We start from the raw sequence: 22,350 nt of genomic DNA, 5'->3' as shown, positions 1-22,350 counted from the left end.
CAGATAAAGAAGAACTGAAGTGAAGTCGCTCAGTCATGTCCGACTCTTCACAACCCCATGGACTGTAGCCTATCAGGCTCTTCAGTCCACGGGATTTTCCAGACAAGAGTACTGCAGTGGGGTGCCATTTCCTTCTCCAGGGATCTTCCCCACTCAGGGATCGAAGCCGGGTCTCCCGCATTGTAGGCAGATGCTTTTACCGTCTGAGCCTCCAAAGAAGAGATGCAGGGAATTCCCTTTCAGTCCAGTGGTCAGGACTCTGCACTTCTACTGCCAGGGGGCAGATTGCAACCGTCCAGAGAGGAAGGATTTTCAGATAATTGACAGGGGGACAGGCAGCACTTAGGGGTTGGATCTGTGGATTGTTCTGGACATGATGATAAGTAGGATTAAATTTAGGGAGAAACAGAGGGAAATCTTGGGGACTCCAAAGAGCTTGGATTGCCAGCATGGCCAACTGTAGTCCCCTGCCATGTAATTCTTGGAGGGCAACTGCTCAGGTCAGTCCCTGTCTTGTAAATGACCTTGCTGCTCGCTGGTAACCTGCCACCCAGGGTCCGAGGCCCCAAGTCCTCTCCGGTGCAGGCTGTACCCAGATATGTGCCCGAATGCCATGTGCCTCACACACTGGGCTGCACCAATCTCCCAAGCAGGAAAGGAGGCGTGAAGATGTTGGTGCAATAATGACGCTGTATGTAATCTCAACTCAGCCCTCTTGGAATGGGATTCCACCTCCCACATTTCTGTGGGGTGTATTCATTTCAGCATCTGGTTTTGGCACTATAGATTTTGGGGGGGAAAAAAACACTCAGATTGACATTTTTTTTTTCTTCTAAGTTGATAGTGAATCTAATTAAAGTCTCAAGCTCTTTAAAAAATTCTGTTGCTCTGGTACCTTTTTTTTCTGCATGGAAGAATTATATATTCTGAGCTATAAATCTGGAATCTGTCTGCTCAAGGATAAGCCAATGGCCACAAGCACACATCTTTCAGGTAACCTCCCTGTTGGAGAATTTTGAGTCCCACTTTGCAAGTTGTCTGGCCTAGAATGCTTTGGATGGATCTACTGGCCTTTTGTAAGTTAGGAAACATCAACTCTGAGCTTTGATAGTAGTCACACATCAAGATTTCAGTACCACCCTTATCTGGCTTTCTTGATCTCTTCTCTTCCCATAATCCCTCCCTGGGTTATGTCATCCGAGCCCAGTGAGCCGTGTTCATCTGTTGATGTTGAGGCCCCCCATGCTGTTATATCTGGTGGTGATCACTCCCACAGGCTCCAGACCCATGCTCTAACTTGGCATCTCCATTTGACTTCTCCACCTAGATTCCTCACACTGGAAAATCCAAAACATAAGTCTCTCTTGCTTCCAAACTCGTTTCCTACCTGTCTTCCCCAGGTCCCTAGTTACTCAAGTCAGAAATCTAGGAGTCTTGACAGAGTGGCACTGACGTATATACATGTGACATATATACACTGCCTTGTGTAACACAGGTAGCTAGTGGGAACCTACTGTAAAGAACAGGGGACTCAGCTCGGAGCTCTGTGATGACCTAGAGAGGTGGGATGGGGGAGGCGAGGGAGGCACAAGAGGGAGGGGATATATGATATACATAGCTGATTCATATTATTGTACAGCAGAAACTAACACAGCATTGTAAACCAATTATACTCCAATAAAAGAATCATTGGGATGCTGGGAAAGATTGAGGGCAGGAGGAGAAGGGGACAACAGAGGATGAAACGGTTGGATGGTATCATCAACTCAACAGACATGAGTTTGAGCAAACTCCGACATGAGTTCGAGCAAACTTTTCTCGGACTTTGCTCCCTTCACGCCAGGGAAGCCTGATGTGCTGCAGTCCATGGAGTCGCAAAAAGTCAGACCCGGATGAGCAACTGAACAACGTGCAACAACAACAAAGGAACCTAGGCATCATCCTTCAGTCCTCCCTTTCCCTCAGCCCTCTCCTCCATTCCATCTGTAAACGTCTCTGGAATCCATCGTCTCTCCACCTCCACTGATGCCCCCGTTGGCTGCCCAGTGTTCCCTCCCCTGCAATGGCTCCTGGATGGTCTCTCTACTTCCTCTTCCCCTCACCCCTACCCCTGTGCATTCCAGTCCCTTCTCCACCCAGAAACAAGAGACATTCTTTAAATGGGTCACTTAGAACTCCTTAGAACTCTCCAATAGCCCACCATAATTCTTGCCCATGGTCAAATAGGCCCTTCATGAATTGGCCCTACCTATCTCTGCAGACCCACGTGGTGGACTCTCCCCTTAGCTTACCTCAAACACACTGTATTAGTGTCCTGTGGCTGCTGTAACAAATAATCTCAAACTTGGTGGCTTCAAAATGACAAAAACTGGACTTCCCTCAGTCCAGACGGCTTCCCTGGTGGCTCAGACAGTAAAGAATCTGCCTGTAATACAGAAGATTGGAGTTCAATCCTTGGGTTGGGAAGATCCCCTGGAGAAGGGAATGGCAACCCACTTCAGCATTCTTGCCTGGAGAATTCCATGGACAGAGGAGCCTGGCGAACTACAGTCCATAGGGCTGCAAAGAGGCAGACACGACTGAGTGACTAACACACACGTGGTCCAGTGGTTAAGAATTTGCTTTCCAATGCAGGGACACAAGTTCAAACCCTGGTGAAGAATCCCACATGCCACAGGGCAACTAAGCCTGCATACCAGTACTGAGCCTGTGCTCCCTAGAGCCCGTGCTCTGCAATAAGAGAGACCACCACAATGAGAAGCCCATGCACTAAAACAGAGAGTAACCCCTGCTTGCCACAACTAGAGAAAGCCCATGTCCAGCAATGAAGACCCAGTACAGGCAAAAAAAAAATATCAATCTTTAAAAAGAAGACACAAATTAACTCTGTTTAATCCTGGAGGTCACATAACTCAGTTGGTAAATTATCTGCCTGCAATGCAGGAGACCTGGGTTCAATTCCTGGGTCAGGAAGATGCCCTGGAGAAGGAAATGGCAACCCACTCCAGTATTCTTGCCTGGAGAATCCCATGGACAGAGGAGCCTGGCAGGCTACAGTCCACAAGATCACAAGAGGTGGACAAGACTTAGTGACTAAACCACCACCACCAATCCTGGAGGTCAGAAGTTCAAAATGGGGCTAGAACCAAGGTGGCTGCACGACCACACTCCCATCAGAGGTTCTGGGGGGAAATGTGTGTCCTTGTCTTTTCCTAGGAGTTTCCCTGGTGGCTCAGATGGTAAAGAATCTGCCTACAAAGCAGGAAACCGGGGTTCGATCCCTGGGTCAGGAAGATCCCCTGGAGAAGGGAATGGCTACCCACTCCAGTATTCTTGCCTGGAGAATTCCATGGAGAGAGGAGCCTGGCGGGCTACCATCCATGGGGTCACAAAGAGTTGGACATGACTGAATGACTAACACTTTCACTCACTCACTCTTGTCTTTTCCAGCTTCTTGAGCTGCAATCCTTGGCCCATGAGGCCCTTTCCTCCATCTTCACGGCCAGCAGTATAGCATCTTCCTTCAGTGGTCACCTTGCCTTCTTCTGGGTCAAGTCTGCCTTTGTGTCTCATATGAAGACACTTGCGGATGCATTTAGGGTCTAGCCAGATAATCCAGGATAATCACCCTATCTCAATATCTGTAACTTAATGACATTTTTAAAGTCCCTTTGCCACATAAAGCAACATTTTCAGGTTCCAGGGATTAGGACCTGGCTACTGGGGGAGGTGGAGAAAGCAATGGCACCCCACTCCAGTACTCTTGTCTGGAAAATCCCATGGACAGAGGAGCCTGGTAGGCTGCAGTCCATGGGGTCACTCAGAGTCAGACACAACTGAGCGACTTCACTTTCACTTTTCACTTTCATGCATTGGAGAAGGAAATGGCAACCCACTCCAGTGTTCTTGCCTGGAGAATCCCAGGGACGGGGGAACCTGGTGGGCTGCCATCTATGGGGTCGCACAGAGTCGGACACGACTGAGGCGACTTAGCAGCAGCAGCAGCAGCATTGGGGGAGGGGCATTATTCAGCCTACCACACTACAAGCTGTCTCCCATGACAGGGTCTTTGTACGGCTTGTTCCCCATGACTGGAATGCTCCCCTTGACCCCTTCCCTCTTTGCATAGCCAGTTTCTTCTTATCTGGGGGCCTGTCACCTTACCTGTCACCTCCTCACAGGGCCTGTCTCTGACCAACCCCCAATCTGAAGGGTTCCCTCTATCCTGAACCTCTTCCCTCGCACTTGCCACAGTAGACCTTCTTTTACATATTTTCCAGCTTATTTGTTTTCCGCCTGCCTCTCCCTTTCCCCTCCCCATCAGTACCTAGAGGATAGGCATGGTGTCTGTCTGTTTTGTTCAGATGAATCTGTAATCCAAGATGGTGACATGCAAACAGGCTGCTCTGTCTAATCCTCTGAGAAAGCAGACTCCCTCCATCTTCCTCCTGACCTTCTCTATTCGAAAGGATGGTCTAGGCAAAACCTGATGCCACCAACAAAGAGAACCCACCTCTATGTTCACTGCAGCACTGTGAACAATAGCCAAGATGGGGGAACAACCTCAATGTCCATTGACAGATGAATGGATAAAGAAAATGTGATATATATACATGATGGAATATTAGCCATAACAAAGAATGAAATAATGCCATTTGCAGCAACATGGATGGACCTAGAAATTATCATAGTAAGTCAGAAAGACAAACACCATATGCTATCACTTATTAATGGAATCTAGAATATAACACAAATGAACATATCTACAAAACATAAACAGACAAAGGACGCAGAGACCAGACTTGTGGTTGCCAAGTGGGCAGAGGGTGGGGCAGGGATGGAGTAAGAGATTGAGGCTAGCAAACGTATTATGAGGTTAGCAAATGTATTATATATTGAATGGATAAATAACAAAGTCCTAATGTATAGCGCAAGGAACTATGAGTAGTTTATCCTGTGAAAAACCATAATGGAAAAAGAGTATGTGCACATATGTATAACAGGATCATTCAGCTGTATAGAAATTAACACAATGCTGTAAATCAACCATACCTCAATAAAATAAATTCAAACAAATGAAGAGAACCCACACACATGCCCTTACTGGGGAGGCGCCCAGGGAGATGCCACAGTATTTAACCAACCAGACACACAGGAAACCATTCAAGGAAGCCGATTCCACCTTGATGAGCAGCCACCTGAGTCCTTGCTAATTAAATTCAGCTAAGAATTATTTCACCAAGGCCTACCCATGAGGCTGCTTGCAGAGGAGAACTGTTCCCCAGTCTTCTCCATCCTTCTCCCCTGGAGACACTTGGAGAGAATGGAGGGAGGCTCAGGGGCCTGCTTGCGTCTCTCTCATCTGTGTTTCTGCCGGGACACTGAGGTTCCTCTATAACTTACAACTCCACGCTGAGCTAGACTTCTCTAAACTGAAGCCAAATGTGTTTTGATTGCAAGGCCATTTCTAAACACTGCTTGTGCCTTAAGCAATCAATTATCTGGTTGAAACATCATGTCTCCTCCCTTCAAGGAGAATATTGTGCTTTAATATGTGATAATGTTCAGAGTATTTTTAAATACTTCATTGTGTTTGGTCACAATGAAGATAGCTCTGGTGACTCAATAGTTTTATCTTCTGTGATTATTTACAGCATAACATTCATGGTCATGTTTTTGTTTTTGTTTTTTTATAAAATCATGAACTAGGGAGAATAAAACAAAGTGGTTTATAAACAGTAACCAGTTTTTCACAAATAACAGTGTTGAAATAATAACACTTGCACAGTACCTGATAGTTTACAGAAGCTTCTGAAAAATTCAGAGAAAAACATTTGTTTTGTAAGGAAGGGCCTTTGATTTTGCCCTGTAAACTTTTGATCTATACCTTTATATCCTAAAGTGGCCTGGCACAAACAAAACCAAGCCATCTCTTATGAATATATTTTGGAAGTCTGCTGCCAGAGTTCAGTTCACAGGCTTCAGAGACCTGGTGGAGCTGTTCAAAATTTTAAAAGTTGCATTTGGATAAGGAGTTGTTCCCAAAGGTTTAACTGAAGAGTAATTGATTTCACTGGAAATAAAAGTCCAGTTGCTGGGCAGTCATATTTTTCTTGAAACTCAAGAATGTCTTGAGGAACACATGTATGTCACCTGTCCCCTTTCAATACTGTCTTAAGTACCAGAAGGAGAGCAGGGTGAGTTGTAGCCCCTCCCACCCTGGATGGGGGGAGGGTTGAGGCGGATGGGAGAGTGGGAGCAGGGCCAGGGTACAAGGGAAAGATCAAAGGTGAGAATGCCTACATTCCGAATCTCAACCACAGAGGAAGTGCCATGTGTAGGGTCCAGGATGAGTGGACGAACCAGATGTAGAGAACAACCTGGTGGATGACCATGAGCTAAGACAAAGCAAACAGTTACTTCCCGAGTATCCCTCCTCGTGGGGAGCTCTCTACACCCATAAATACTCAGTGGCATCCATGGGCCTCCCTGACGCATGTCAGCTTGACTTGAGACCAGCCCCATCTTGTACAGGCAGGCTGCCCCTCTTCAACATCCCAGGATTGAATCTTGGCAAGAAGTTGATGGCAAAGTTGGGATTCAGTGAAGTCTACTCCACAGGGCACTGATGTGCTTTCCTGTGCCAGAACAAAGGTGACCTATTGGGTTGGCCCTGGGCAGATCCAGGTTCCATCTGAGTGGGCTGTGCTCAGATGTCATCCCATCCTGGGATCCAAACCCATGGCCTCCTCCCAAACACACTGAGCTGAACACTGGCCTGGAAACATCAGAGCAAGAGTCTGGTATCCTGGTGGCTGAGTTTCTCAATTTCCTCCGGACAGAAAGTGTTTCCTCGGAGCCTGAAGGGGATAAAGCAAAGAGAGATTTGAGTGAGGACTGGACCAGAGCCGTGCTTTAGATCAGGAAGATGCTGCTTTGTAAACCTGGATGGCCTGCCCCTCCCCACCCCCCACCCCCACCACCTCCCAGCTGCAGCTCTCCTGGGAGAGCTGTCTGTGCAGGTTTTACCCTCTGTCAGCCAGGGCAGCTCATGAATCACTGTGCATGATTTAACAAGCCTCCGTGACTCTGCAGAGTCCACACTGGGCCCAGCCAGCCCTGACTCTTCAAGGCCGGCCATTCTTTTTAAGGCAACAGCAGAAGCTGTCAAGAATGCAATGAGCAAGTCCCAATGTCCTCCCAAGCTCTGCCAGTAACATCAGAACCCTTAAAATACCAACCTGATGTCGGTTTGCTCCCCCTGGACACAGAATGTGACATTTCTCAGAATTGTGCAATGGTTTAAAAAAAAAAAAACAAAACCCACTCTCTGCCCAAGATCGAGGCCCTCACAGCCTAGAGGGATTACACAATTGCATAGAAAAGAAAATCTCTCTATCGCAGGACAGATTTTTAGAAGCCTTTATTTTTAACTTCATCATTTGATAGCTACAGTTGCTACTGCCTTGATCTGCTTTTTGAGAGAGGGACAAATCTGCATATTTAAAGCAGGGTTCAGGAGCTTTCAGGGATGAGGCATGTACTATATAGCAGCCAAAGGGGACTGGTCTGAGACAATCAACTCAATGGGGTTGGGGTGAGCCTGAGAAGGTCTACCTGGCTGAATGGGGTCAGCTTGTCTCTACTCTGCTTAATTACTGCCGTTCTAAATCGGGGCCCAAGGTTGCCAGCTTTTTTGAGAAACCTCTGAAAGATAGAAAGATTGTAGGGAAATGTCCTCATTTTTAAATATTAATTTCTAGCTCAGTGCCTGAAACATATATAGCGACATTCACTCATAAAATGTTAAATCAGGGGAAATCTTTCTATTATCTGAGCGATAAATAGATCCCTGGGAAGAAGGAGGAGAAATCTTTAAAGTTGTGATGCAATACTTCTTTCAAATACATGAAGGAACATGGCTTTTTGTTACAAAAAAAAGGCTTGGAAACACTGTGTAACATCCACCTAAAACTGCAGAGAGTCTCATACAGCTGCCCTGACCCATGAAGTCAGATGTAATGGCCGGTGGGGGGCAGGAACGGAGTTCCTTTCTGTTTCCCTTTTCAACCACACCGCCAATCCCACACGACTGCCAAGAACAGAGACGTTTCTGAACAAACACGATTTAAAAACGAGACAGTTGGTCCCTGCTTAAAAACAAGACATCTTTCCCAGGGAACCAGATTCATCCCTTGCAGAACAAGACTGAAGGTCTGAGCCATAAGGGATCTTAGAAATTCTAAAGTTCCTCTCTCCCTTCACCTTAATTTATACGTTGGAAAACCGAGGCTCAGAGAGGTTAAAGAGGCCTGCCCGGGGTCTTACCAGACTTCCAGAATGGTGTCATTCTTTTCAAGGGCCCGCAGGAGGGCCTCTGCCCCTAGGGAGGTGATGTGGTTGTTAGACAGCCTAGAGAGGAAGACAGAATGGTGAACTTTGAGGATGCTTGGTTTGGGGCTAGTCTATTCAATTAAAGGAGGCTTTGGGAGCTGGACTCCTGAAGCCCACCTGTCCTTTCAGCACGTCCCTTTCCTGTCTGAGATTCCCAATGAATTCATCCACAAAGTGAAATGTACCTTCTCTCTTCCATTCACCAGATGAGTATTAAGTAGCTGCTCCCTTAGGAAGGAGCTAACACAGGAATAAAAATACATGCATTTTAGTGCCAGGGCTCAAATCCACCTTACACTACTTCTTTTTTTTCATTTCAAGCAGATGAGTCCCAATTTCCTCACCTGTAGAAGGGACCTAAAAGAGTCCCCACCTCATGAAGTATAAGAATTAAACAGATGGCTAACTGGGAAGCTGGTGTATAGCACAGGGAGCTTAGCTCAGGGCTCTGTGATGACCTAGAGGGGTGGGATGGGGGAGCGGAGGGAGGCTCAAGGGGAGGGGAACTATATGTATACATATGCTGTGCTGTGGAGCCCCTGGTGGCTCAGTTGGTAAAAAGCCTGCCTGCAGTTCGGGAGACCTGGGTTCAATCCCTGTGTTGGAAAGATTCCCCTGGAGTACGAAATGGCAACCCACTCCAGTATTCTTGCCTGGAGAATCCCATGGACGGAGGAGCCTAGCAGGCTACAGTCCATGGGGTCGCAAAGAGGTGGAAACGACTGAGCAGCTTCACATGCTGTGCTGGGCTTAGTTGTTCAGTGATATCTGACTCTTTGTGACCCCATGGGCTGCAGCCCACCAGGCTCCTCTGTCCAGGGGGATTCTCCAGGCAAGAATACAGGAGTGGGTTGCCATGCCCTCCTCCAGGGGATCTTCCCAACCCAGGGATCAAACCCAGGTCTCCTGCATTGCAGGTGGATTCTTTACCAGCTGAGCTACCAGGGAAGCCCTGTATACATACAGCTGATTCACACTGTTGTACAGCAGAAACTTACACAACATTGTTAAGGCAACTATGGAGTGCAAGAACTAAACAGATAGCTAGTGGGACGCTGCTATAGCACAGAGAGCTCAAGGGTCCCTGCCCCGTCTTCTTGCTCATAGCTGTTCTTCCAGATAATCTGCACTACCTGGCTTCCCCCTCGACTTCTGAGGGGGAAGGAACTTCCGAGACACTGACCTAAGGCAGGGCTAATAATAACATCAGCCAATATCTGTTGAGCTCTTACTATGCGCCGCTCATAACCTACATCACCTCTGCGCATGCTCGGAACCCTGTGAGGAGGGTTCAATTATTACCCTGTCTACACTTGAGGCAACTGAGTTACCAGTCCAAGTAGGAACAGTTGGTAATGGTGGAGCTGGGGCCAAACCCCAGCCATTAGGTTCCAGAACCTGTGCTCTTAACCAATGCTTGGCAGAGATTACACCTAGAAGAAGAAGGATGTAGGCTTTGCTTTTCTTTTTTTAAGATCAGTGAGAAGCTCAATTTTTATGGGGAAACAGTGGAGGAGGATACAGTTCAGCGTTGCTGAATTATAAGACTCCCACCGAGGCAGCGTGGGGCCTGGCGGCTGCCATTGCCTGCCACCTGTGGGGGTCAAGCGGGGTAAGCGTGCGACAGCGACGGAGGACAAGTTTGCCTCATCTGCACCTGGTCAATCATCAACCAGGTATCGCCAAGGGCCCCTCACCATGTGCAAAGCCTGGCATCCAGCTCAGATAAACCCAGGCTTCACCTGGGCCCCCCGAGCCCCAGCGTCACCCACGTGATGAGTGGAAGTGTTTTCCCCAAACATTTGGCAACTTCCTAGCCCCTGTGGAACAACACAAACAAGAGCTGCCAGAGTGGATGGCAGGCTGGCAGCGAAGCAGCCGCCCTCCCAGAGGCAGCTGTCTGCCTGTCTCGGGAGGCGAGTGTTTCCCCCGGGCCATGTCTGCCAGGGCAGGGGCCATTCTCCTCTAGAGAAAGGAGCCATCTGTTGGTGCCCTGATGTCCCTGGGAAATGAGACCTTTGGCAGCATGGCTAGTATGGTGTTCCATGAGCCTGTGGTGACCACTGGCCGGGCTCCTGCTCACATCTGCCAACCCTCTCCTTGTGGCATGCATCTCTGCCCACCGAGTTCACCACCAGTGGTCCTGCCATCACTCCCCCAGTCCCCCAAGGGAGCTTCCCAAGCTCCTGTGCCCTGCTTCCCTCCCTCACCCTGACCCAGGCTCCATCTCTGGCCTGGAAGACTGCAGGGGTCTCCTGGCTGATCTCCCTGCCTCCATCTTACCTTCCCTCCACCTGTTCTACACAAAGCAACAAGCATGAACTTTGGATGATATGAATCAGATTACATGACTGCCCTCATTAAAACCCCCCGAAGGCTCCTCAACACCCTCAGAATAAACTCCGAGCTCTTTCCCAGGGCTCTAAGGCTGCTGTGGCTGGCTCCTCCCACCTCTGCCTCACTCCATCATCCACTATAGTCCAACCTCACAGGTCCTCCTTCCGTTCTCAAAACCACCAAGCCTGTTTCTGCCACAGGGCCTTTGCACTTGCTGTTCTGCCCACCTGGAATGCATATCCCTAAGATCTCAGCATGGCAGGACCTTTCTTATTATTCAGGTTTCAAGTCCTATGTCACCTTCTTAGAGGCCCTGCCCAGCAGCAGCTACCTTGCCCTCTCCTGTCATCTCTCTCTTGAATTCTCTTGAGAGTGCATATTACTAACAGAAATGTATTTGTTTACTTGCTCATTATCTGTGTCTCCTATTCAAATTTAAGAGCTGTGTGAGCAGGGCCTTTTTATCCCTCTATCCTCAGAGCCTCAGAGTTTGGCACAGAGTGGGTGTTCCAGAAACATTTCTTGGATCAATATATAAATGGATGCATGCACATATGAGTAAAAGCAAAAAATGCATATCTATATATTAATCACACACCAAGAGGAACCACTGGAGATGACCATCAGAAATCTCCTGTCTGAGTAAGGGAAGACCCCTAGAGAGGCAAAAGGGCATGTCCTGTAAGCCACAGAGCAGATGGTATGGGCAACCCACCCGTATTCCCTCCGCTCTCACCTCTAACTCTAAGGGCTGCTTGCTGGGGAGACCGCCACCCTCTGTAGATCTTTCTGTGGACCCCAGGAGCATGCTTAACCATGGTCAGGGCAAGCCAGAAGCACCGGAAAGCAAATATCCTCACAAGTACGCCTCAATACGTGAAGGAGAGACAGTCGGTGGATAAATACCCCTGCTGCCTCGTGCCCACAGGATTGCACCCCAGTGGTCCCCAGTGATCACCAGCTTGATGACACCCTTTTCTGGTTACTCTCCCTCCCTAGCTTCACTTCACTACCCCCTGCCTGTATTTGGGAGGACCCTGAAAGACTGTTTTCTAGGGGGCCACCTTGTGTGAATTAGCCAGGCTGGGAAACCACCCAGATTTCTTACTCAGAAACACCCCCTCTCAAGGCCGATCATTACTGTCTAGTTCTTGCTTACAGATTCCTTACTTCAGGACTTTCAGACTTGAGTTTCTTGCAAGTCCTTTGGCGAGGAAACACACACCTTCATCCTGGACATGGTTCTCCTCCAGGCTGGCAAGAATAAAGGAGAAAACCCAGTTGACTGGTGACGTTTATTATATAAGATGATGCCAATAAAGATGAACCCATGTGCCCCACCCCTGCCAATTAAGAATATTCAACATCTGAAAACCAATAAAGTAAAAACATGTCAAGCAAAGTGTAAGGGTCCTCAATTTCTGGGACATCTCTGGGACAGAATTTGCCCCAGGGCTCCTCCACAGAAGTTCCCTTATGTCATAGTGACTCAAGATCCATTTTCTGCTTCTTTCTTCTTAATGGAAGCTTAATTTCATTTGGAGCAGCCATGTGCTTGGTGAAAGAACTACACTTCCCACTCTCCACCACAGCCAGAGTCGGCTAAGGGACATCCACATGGCCATCAACACATAAGGAGAGGTTGACAGATGGGGACTCTGAATGCTCTTTAAAGTGGAGAGACCCAGGCTGTTGCCCTTCCTAGATACAGAGGCTGAAACCAAAATACAGGAGTGCTGCAGGTGCTGCAGCAGCCACCTTGTAACCATGAGGCAACCAACCATGAGAACAAAGCCACATGCTGAGGATGTAACAGATCAAAATGAGAGAGAGTCCAGATTCCTGCTGGCCATATGTAGCTGCCGTAACAGCCGTATGCTGCCTACCTCCAAACTGCATGTACATTTTTTTAAAAAGTCAGTTCTTTACTGATTTAAGTCACTTTAGATGGAGGTTTTCCATCTCATACAGCCTAATGTAGTCATCACCAATACATTCACAGTGAGGCAATTCTCTAACAAGGATTTCCAACCTAATCAGGATCTACTCAATGGTACATTGGCCAAGCTAGGGAGCCCTACTGACAGTCAAGGACCATCAGCAATATCCATTTTGTGGCAGTGCTCAATAGGTTTCAGTACCTTTATGCTTCCTGGAAAAAAAATCAAACATTCAGCATTTTATCTCCTTGATACAGTTTGGAACTGCCCAGAATATGTCATAAGAAGGCTAGACTAGTGGCATCTAAAGGATGGAAAGCTTGGAATCAGGATAAATATGATTCATGGCTCATCTTTTAACCTCCCCCAAGCTGCTCTGCCTTGCCCATGACCCTGACTCTCACATCCAGCGTTCTTAGGCACTCACATTCACCTTGAAACAACAAAACACTAGCAGCAGCAGCAGCAATCATTGTAGCAGTAGCAGCAAGGGTAGTAGAAATATCTGCTGTTGTTCAGCAGATATTGCTAAGTTGGGTCTGACTCTTTACGACCCCATGGACTGCAGCATGCCAGGCTTCCCTGTCCTTCACTATCTCCTGGAGTTTGCTCAAGTTCATGTCCGTTGAGACACTATCCTATTACAATTTCACATTTATGGAGCACTTCCACATATGCCAGACACTGTATGAAGCTACTTACAGGTGTTATCTCATTAAATTCTTACAGAAATATTTAATAGTTGAAAGCATCCATACTCTCATTTTATAGGTAAGAAACCTGAGATTCAGAGCCTGTTACTTAACTTGCTTAAGATCACAGCAGGACTTGAAGCTCAGCCTGCTGGATTCCAGACTCTGTGCTCTGAACCATTATAAGCCATGGAGGAAGCACACAAACCAACAAACCAATCATATTGGCTTGAAAAATTCAATGAAAAGAATTAGCCAGGCTTTATCAGCTTCATGCCACTTAGGACAAAGACAAACACAGTCACCCAATCACGCAGTCATCCATCTTTGTCTTACACACACATCAGCTTCCACAGATGAGGCCAGAGAATGAAAAAAGGCTAGTGTCTGCCTCCCTAGAGAGATGAATCCCCTAAACTCACCAGAGTTCTTCCAGGGCCATATTCTTTTCCAACATCAATGCTAAGGCTTGAGCACCCACGCTGCCAATGTTGTTCCCCACCAGGCTGGATGTAGTCAAAAAACAAAAATATGTCAGAGCAGTGAGGAACTTCAGAGATAACTCAAGAAGGGCAAAATGCATGGCACACATTGCCACAAGTCCTGGCCTGCTCCATTTCAGACTAATCGTTTACAGGGCTCTTTTTCATTAAGTCCAGAAGCAGTTTTTTAGAATAAGCAGCTCCCACTATCAGACTGGAATTGACTCTGGAGATAAAGTGTAGCTGATCCAGGGCTTCCCTGGTGGCTCAGTGGTAAAGACTCCACCAGCCAAGGCAGGAGACATGGGTTCAATGCCTGGTCTAGGGAGATCCCATATGCCCTTGTGCCACTATTGAGGTTGTGCTCTAGAGCCTGGGAGCCGCAACCACTGAGCCCACGTGCAGCAACTACTGAAGCCCATGTGCCCTAGAGCCCGTGCTCCACGACAAGAGAAGCCACCGCAATGAGAAGCCCATGTACTGCAACTAGAGAGTAGCACCCGCTCTTTACAACTAGAGAAAAGCAACAAAAATCAAGGACAGTCTAAATTAAAAAATGATTTTTAAAAAGTGTATCCGATCCAGGGCTTCCCCAATGGCTCCGTGGATAAAGAATCCGACTGCAATGCAGGAGACACAGGAGATGTGGGAGACCCAGGTTCAATTCCTGGGTTGGGAAGATCCCCTGGAGGAGGAAATGGCAACCCATTCCAGTATTCTTGCCTGGAGAATCCCATGGTCAGAGGAGCCTGGTGGACTACAGTCCATGGGATCGCAAACAGTCGGAGACAACTGAGCAACTAAACAATCTGATCCAGCCCAAGATCTTCTGAGTACAGACAGGGAATCAAGACCCCTGAGAGGAAAAGGGATCCAAAGACACCCAGAAAGACTCAGGTGTCCTGACTTCAACTCCAGTGCTCTTTCCTTCTCCTCCCATTGTCTAACACAGTGGGTGAAAATAAAGTTCATAGACCTTCATAACTGGCCCAAGCTCCTCCCTCCTCACACTGGCTTCCCCCACCAACTGTAGGACAAACTCTGAGGCTTACCTGAGCCACCTCAAGCTCTGGTGATCACCCAAGGCTGCAGCCAAGGCTTGGGCCCCCTCGTCACCCACCTGGTTGCCCCAGAACCTGAAAGGTTCAACAGAGTAAACAGTGTCAGTGAGAACCTGCTTTGTGTTCGAGACACATGCCCCTCCTCTCTGCAGCCCCAGGCAGAGGGGCAGGACTCCCCAGTCCCAGAAAGGCCTCAGGGGGACTCAGGTCCCAGCAAAGTGAGCCTGCCTCCATCTTTTTGGAGGGATGGCCAAACTTCAATTAGACTTTTTAGTTTCTTTAAATCAGACTTTCAAAATAGTTAGAGGTCCACCCAGTGCATAGTCTCAGGGACGGGGAACTCATTCTCAATGCCAATTCACAGTTGTGACGTTTTCCCTGGCATTGGGTTAGACCTGCTTCTGCTCACTGCCACCCACGAGTCCCTAGCTACCTGTAGGACCACCCAGAACAAGGCGAACTCTTCTTCCACACACCAGTTCTTCATCTCTTGCTCCTTTGTCACATCCCCAGTTTCTTCGCAGCCTCCAGCCCCTTCACCTTCTGGCTCCTCCCCCTCAGACCCACCCTAATTGGGAAACACCCCCTTCCAAGATGGAGCCCAGCTCATACTTTGGCACCTGGCCATTTCCCATGTGGGAAGTTACGAAGGACCCGGAGGTGCCCACATGGGCAGAGAGGGCTGGGATGCTCACTGCACTTTCACTCATAAGGTGAACACTTAATGAGCTCTGGCCCCATGCCAGCACCCCTCTGCACTCCAGGGTGTGACACTGTAATAGCAAAAACCCTGCCCACAACCTAAAGTGTGCATGAAACCAACTAAACACTTCACAACATCAAACCACTGGAATACTAAGCAGCTATTCTTTTTAAAAGTGAGGTCATGTGATATGAACAAAATATGTGTAATAATACAGTGTTAAGAAAAAAAAAAAAAGCAAGTTACATAATAGTTTGTATCACGTGATAGTGCTTGGGGGTTTTAGCACAAGACCAAGCCCAGACAGGTACCTTCATAAATAGGTGTTGAAATCTAAACACCCTAGATGTGATCTCAAGAAGGAAGGAGCTCAGTGGGGCCAAGGCCACCCTCTCCTAGACTCTGTGATGCTACTGATGCGTTTTGGACAAGGTCTTATCTCTCCAGCAACACAGTCCCACTCGGGGCTCAAACAGAGCCGGTGGGCAACTTGCCTGCCTGTAAAATGGGTTGGAACACCCAGGCCCTAAAGTCATTCTTCCTACAGTCTTGGGTTCTAAAATCCCCATTTTTTTGTTTGTTTGCTTGTTTTGTTTTGTTTTCAAATAGACCCTGGTTTACACCAGGGCAAGACAAGACAGGAAAGAGCCTCCAGGGGACTAGACAGGTACAACCCTGTCTGCCCAGCAAACAGAGAAAACCCCACTCAGGGGCCCTGAGGTCTGCGGACTGTCCTTCCCTCCTGTGTCTGACCCCTCTCCCCTGCCTGGCATGACCCCACAGGAAGCCAGGGCTCTGCAGGACCTAGTGCAGCCTCCTCCCATCCAAGGTCCAGGGTCCAAACTTCCCCACTTCCTGCTCTTTCCTTGGCTCTCACCCCAGGCTGCACATCATTTGGGGAGCTTTTTTACATTACTGATTCCAGACCTTGCATGTAGATAATTCATTTAATTAGCCTGGGGCAGAGAGTGGCCTTCTTCAGGAGCTCCCCAGTGGTTCCCACACATAGACCAAGGTAAGAAACACAGCTCCAGCGCTCTGGAGGACCAGAGGGCTTCCTGCCACTGCTCGTGGGCTCTGCCCTCCCCCAACCCTGACATCCTGAGCTTCCTGTTTATTGAGCAAAAAGCAAGGCAGAGGCAACAAGGGCCGCCCACGCTCTCCCTCCCCATTGCAGCCTGGGCCGGGGGTGGAGGCGGGGGGGGGGGAGGTGGGGGGGGGGGTGGGGGGTTGTCTCACAGATCTTGGGGCTGAAGAATTGGTTTCACCCATTCCTAAATCCTCGCAGCCCCCAACCCCTGCATGCTGCCCCTCTGCCCCAGAATCCCACCTACCCCAAAAACTGCAAGGAGTTGTTAGTTCTGAGCCCCTGGGCAAGCACCTCGGCTCCCGCGGCCGTGATGTGGTTGTTTCCTAGCCTGGAAGGGAAGACAGAGGAGAGACTGAGACAGAGGGCAGGGCAGGAGGACCCTTACTGCCCCCCCAGACCTGGGTCTGGGGAGTGGGGTGCACAGGGAGTGTGGCCCAGACGGAGAAACAGGGACCAGTCCTCCAGCTCTAGCTGGAGACGCGGTGTGTGCTGCTGCAGCTCAGGGGGCTCACTGATGCTCCTGCGACTTCATTTTCCACCAGCAAAGGGAGAGGCATGGAAGGGCCTGTTTTGCAAAGCAGTGTGACAGGTAGGAGCAGGAACCACAACAGTCCAGGGAGGGAGAGTGACTCACTCTTCCACCGTCTCCTCTGACTGTGGGCGGGCGCTGGACCCTGCTTTCCTCCCGCAGCCTGCCCCATCCACGGTGGCTGCAGGTGGCATCTACCTGTTTTGAAAGTGCCTGGGGCTAGGGGGGCTCTGGTGGCTGAAAGAAAGAAAAGGATCCTGCTAAGCCTTCAGGCAGGGGTGGAGGAGGGGATTTCAGCAAAATTTGGGCACCTCAGAGAGTTTCAGGGAGGTCCCCGGAACTCTCACCCACAGCTCCAGGCTTCCTGGAATAATACTGCCAGTTTCATCTTTCAAAGAAGTTTCATTCACTTTAAGCTGACAGACCTCTGACCTTCCTGGGTAACCAAAGGCCCCAGTTGCTGTGCTGGCAAGTCCAGTGCCCCCTCTGCCCCAAGGCCTGCTTCCCACGGGCTGCTGCCAGCCAAGGACTGGGAGACCTGAGCCTCCTCTGTCAGGCACATTGGCTGGAGGACTCCCCAGCAGCCTCTGTCTTCTCTCCAAGCTGCACTGGGGTCTATGATGCTTCCTCCTGACAACCCTTCCTTTCCTCTCTCCCTCCCTCAGGGTCAGACCTGCGGCTCTCCCAGCCTCCCCCTCCAGCTCCCTTCCCCAATTTCCCCCCATAGGCATTTCCCCCAGCAAATTTGTTGAGTATCTAATCCCTCCTTGGAGGACTGGACAAACAAGATCAACATGCTGAGAATTTATGTGATTTATCCACCATCTCTCGGGCACTAAGTTCACTATGGAAAGAACCTGAGATACTGTGCCAGCTTTCTATGTATATTAACTTGCTTAATCGTCACAGGGCTTCCCTGGTAGCTCAGCTGGTAAAGAATCTGCCTACAATGCAGGAGACTCTGGTTCGATTCCTGGGTCGGGAAGATCCCCTGGAGAAGGAATAGGCTACCCACTCCAGTATTCTTGGGCTTCCCTGATAGCTCAGCTGTTAAAGAATTCGCCTGCAATGCAGGAGAGCCTGGTTCGATCCCTGGGTTGGGAAGATCCCCTGGAGAAAGGAAAGGCTACCCACTCCAGTATTCTGGCCTGGAGAAGTCCATGACCTACAGTCCATGGCATCAGAAAGAGTTGGACATGACTGAGCAACTTTCACTTTCTAATCATCACAACTACCTATGAGCTATGAGCTATAATTACTTTCTCCATTTTATAGAAGAGAAAACAGAGACACAGAAAACAGAAGTGACTGTGTGACCCAAGGTCACACAGCTAATGAGGATTCAAGTCTCAGGGATGCTGGATCCAAACCTTGGTCAGTCTGGCTCCAGAGTCCTGTGTTCTCACTGAGATGCTATATTAACCCAAAACACAGATCTCTCAAGTTCTGGGAGCAGCACCTTTTGTTACCCTACAGCCCTCCCTGGAGGTTGCACCAGCCCAGCTCTGGCCACAGCCGCTCTTGGCTTCCTGAGCTGAGGGTAGCAGGTGGTGGAGGCAGAAGAGAGTCCTCAGTACAGAATGGTGCCTCTGGTGTTGGCCTCAGTGGCCCTGCCCGAGACTGAGTCAACAATTTTAAAATGGCAGCTCATCCCCAAATGCATGTTAGCAATTCTTCACTTTGAAGCTGAAACTCCAATACTTTGGCCACTTGATGTGAAGAGCTGACTCACTGGAAAAGACCCTGATGCTGGGAAAGATTGAGGGAGGGAGGAGAAGGGAGTGACAGAGGATAAGATGGTTGGATGGCATCACAGACTCAATGGACATGAGTTTGAGCAAACTCCTAGAGATGGTGAAGGACAGGGAAGCCTGGTGTGCTGCAGTCCATGGGGGTCACAAAGAGTTGGACACAGCTTAGCAAATGAACAACAACAACCCTGCCTCATAAACCCAGGAGGCAAGACCATCTCAAAGGGAAAAAGAAGCCAGGCCAACCCATGGACCAGCTAGGGGGATGATGCAATGGTGTCAGATGGGAAAGAGATTCCACTTGAGGCTGAGAGGGTGGGGAGCAGCAGAAACTCAGCCTTTCCAGGCTAAAAAGTGAAAGTGTTAGTTGCTCAGTCCTGTCCAACTCTTTGCGATCCCACAGACTGTAGCAGACTCCTCTGTCCACGGAATTTTCCAGGCAAGAATTCTGGAGTAGACAGCCATTTCCTACTCCAGGAGACATTCCCAACAGGGACCGGAGCCATGTCTCCTGCATTGTAGGCATATTCTTTACTGTGTCAGTCACCAGGGAAGCTCAGCACTGGACCCACCAATAAAGGGACTTTCTGAGAGCTTTTTGGCAACTGGCTGCCTCTGTAGTGGCAAGTGACTGCTGCATTCCTACCCCGACCCAACGCGTGCTCAGTGTACCAATCAGGGAATGGATCGCCCCAGAGAGCCAGTGACACTCTGAGACACAAGGAAGAAAAAAGGTCCTGGAAACCCTCTTCAGTCCTGGGGGCTAAAGGTCAAAGGGCAGGAAGCCTCAGCAGCATTGGTCCAGAGTTTGCTGGGGAGGTCACAGCATCAGTGAAGCCCTGTTCAGAATGAGACACTGTCCTTGTTTTCAGCGAGGTGAGGTCATATGCCCATTATGGGGCGAGACCAGACCAAACTGATTCAGTTGTGGGGACGAAAGTCTCCAGGAGTAGGGAAGCCCCAGGCTCACCTCAAAGCCAAGAAGTTCTGCTTGCACGCAAGGAGCCTGGCCATGGAGTGTGCACAGCCATCGGTCAACTTGTTGTTGAAAAGACTGGAAAGTTCCGAGAGAGAAGAGACATGGAGATAAAGCATAATGGACAGTGACCACCCCAACCCTGGGTCACTGGCTCCCTCAGGAGTCCCCTGTGCCCTCTGGCCATGCAAACATCCCAGCCCATCACTCGCTCACAATTGCTGCCCAGGCGGCATGGCTTGGGCTGAGTCTGGGGACATGGGGCCCAACGTCCACAGCCTGACTTACGCTAACTTCTGCAGCTGCTCACAGTGAAGAGCATGTTCAACCAGCTTGCAGATGCCTCGGTCTGAGATGTTGTTATCTCGCAAGCTAAACAAAGACAAAAGAAAAAAATCTGAACACAGAGCCAATGAGAGAGGGGAAAAAAATTGACAAAACCCCCAAAGAGACTTTTGCTTAACCCGGAAGTGCCAGCCTCTGAGCTTCTGAGAAATGCCACAAGGACAGAGCACCCCAGAAAAGTGGACACTCCCCCGTGCCTGGCCAGGGTGCTAATGTCATGCACTCAGTGGGGTGGAGGGCTTTGGAAGTGGGGACCCAGAGTCTCTACTAAAGAACACTGGAATCCTTAGGAAGGCCCTACCTAATCGCTGGCACTGTTTCCAGCTCTGTAAAAGAGAAAGGAGCATCGCGAAAGTTCCGAGGTGAGAAGGAACATGGGGAAGGCACAGGGAACTAGACAGGCCACCGCTGGGGGTCATGGTGGTTACCACCATCCAGGCAACCAGATGGAAATTCAGACATGAGTGGCTAAGACTTTGGAAATGAGCACGCACCCTATGTCAATACTCCTGCAAGCCAGCCTCTGCCTGGCAGGTCCCTTCCAACATTTCTCTTTGGGAACAGTGTTCCCGAAAGCTCACCTGATCACAAGATCAGTCATATAGTGCTCCTCAAATAGACTCTCTGGCCCCTTCCCCAGAGCTGGTGAGTCTGCACGTGTGGTGCGGGGCTCAGGGATCCGTGTATTTTATTCACTGTACCCGTGACTCTGCATCTTTTGGTCAGCTTGGGGCCTGACTTAAAGGTTAACACCTCAGGCTCTCTGGAGTCCCTCAAAGAAAGTTCTGATCCTGGACAGGTAAAGTCAGGAAGGTAAAGCAGCCTCACTGGGCTCTGGTGGGGATTTAAAGAGACAGTGCACATAAAGCCCTGGGAGCACCCGGCACAGAGTGAAAGCTACCTGTAATCTGATCGCTTATCCGTATGGAGCGCTGCCCAATAGTACTGATGTTTAATCCTCTTTAATCTGATGAAGTAGGTACTATTATGATGCTCATGAGAGAGAAGGAAACTTGCTGAGGCCCAGCAAGCGAAGTGACTTCACCAAGGTTGCACAGGGGCTAAAAGATTGGAGCCTAGGTGTTCCAGCTCCGTGTGTGTGTGTGTGTGTGTGTGTGTGTGTGTGTTGTGTTCAGTCGCTCTGGCTCCACAGCCTCCTGTAAACCACAGCGTCATGCGGCCTCTCCCTTACAGCCTGCTCAGGGCTCTCAGGTCAGATTCATGCATGAGTGGGTCATGAAATCAACTCTGAAGGTCTGGAGCAGCCTTCTTAAACTGGAAACAGAACAGGAAGGAAAAAGAGAGCAAAGTGTGCCAGGGTTAGTATGAGAAAGTCATTTTGTGAAATTTCAGTTTGACATGTCTGGGTGCTCGCTTACACTCTCCCTCACCGTGGGGTCGTGGTCCGAAAACTTTGAAAGCCATGGCCCTAGAGTCAGAACCGGTTCTCAAGAAATCTGCATGCACGGGGGCACCTTGTGTAGGGGCTTCTTGGAGCCTGAGGGTTTCGGTTGGCATGGAAACAACTTGGAGTGGGAGAGACACAGTTTGGCGCCGTGGGAGAGAAACCTCCCTCTCTCACCCTTTCTCTCTCTTCCCCACTTTCTTCCCTCCTGTCTCTGTCTCTGTCTCTTTTTCCCTCTCTGCCCACCTCCCTCACTCCCTCTCTGTCTCTGTCTGTCCGTCCCTCTACACACAGGAAAGGCCCACTCAGCAGGCTCACGGTTGCTACCCGCCTCTCCCCCATAACGATGGCGGTTTCAGTACTTAAGTGTGTGCAGGGCAAAGTGTGGTGGAACTTGCTCAGGGACTTTAACTGCTAATGGAAATTCAAGCTGGTTCCCACAGACCTGCAGTCTTCATAGTATGGCCTCTGAACCTCTTATAGCAGAATCACTTTGTTAAAAACTTAAACTCCAGGGCCCCCACCTCAGACCTACAGAATGAGAATTCTGGGAACAGGCCCAAGAACCTGCATTACCACAAGCCCCCTTTGCACACTCTGGTCTGAACACTAGAACCAGCCCGCCCTCACATTTCTCTGAAAATA

At 49.3% G+C, this 22,350-nt stretch overlaps 1 protein-coding gene across 5 annotated transcripts in view; it reads right to left on the bottom strand.

The window, feature by feature from the left end:
• Positions 1-4,868: 4,868 nt before the first annotated feature.
• The window catches only part of NOD2 (nucleotide binding oligomerization domain containing 2), a 34,053-nt gene continuing 16,571 nt past the window's right edge, over positions 4,869-22,350 (bottom strand). For 4 of the 5 annotated variants that reach the window (XM_055553249.1, XM_055553246.1, XM_055553247.1 and 1 more), the window contains 8 exons: positions 20,244-20,327; positions 19,950-20,033; positions 16,944-17,027; positions 14,898-14,981; positions 13,786-13,869; positions 11,902-11,985; positions 8,329-8,412; positions 4,869-6,860 (listed from right to left, as the gene is read on the bottom strand). In XM_055553249.1, the coding sequence (XP_055409224.1) occupies positions 6,788-6,860; positions 8,329-8,412; positions 11,902-11,985; positions 13,786-13,869; positions 14,898-14,981; positions 16,944-17,027; positions 19,950-20,033; positions 20,244-20,327 (661 nt within the window). In that variant the 3' untranslated portion in view covers positions 4,869-6,787. Of the gene's footprint in view, positions 6,861-8,328; positions 8,413-11,890; positions 11,986-13,785; positions 13,870-14,897; positions 14,982-16,943; positions 17,028-19,949; positions 20,034-20,243; positions 20,328-22,350 lie in introns of those variants that run through there. The other variant, XM_055553250.1, reaches the window with a different exon arrangement.

The sequence above is a fragment of the Bubalus kerabau genome, chromosome 17, assembly GCF_029407905.1.
Source record: "Bubalus kerabau isolate K-KA32 ecotype Philippines breed swamp buffalo chromosome 17, PCC_UOA_SB_1v2, whole genome shotgun sequence".
Classification (NCBI taxonomy): Eukaryota; Metazoa; Chordata; class Mammalia; order Artiodactyla; family Bovidae; genus Bubalus; species Bubalus kerabau.
This window is presented reverse-complemented; position numbering and strand designations above follow the sequence as displayed.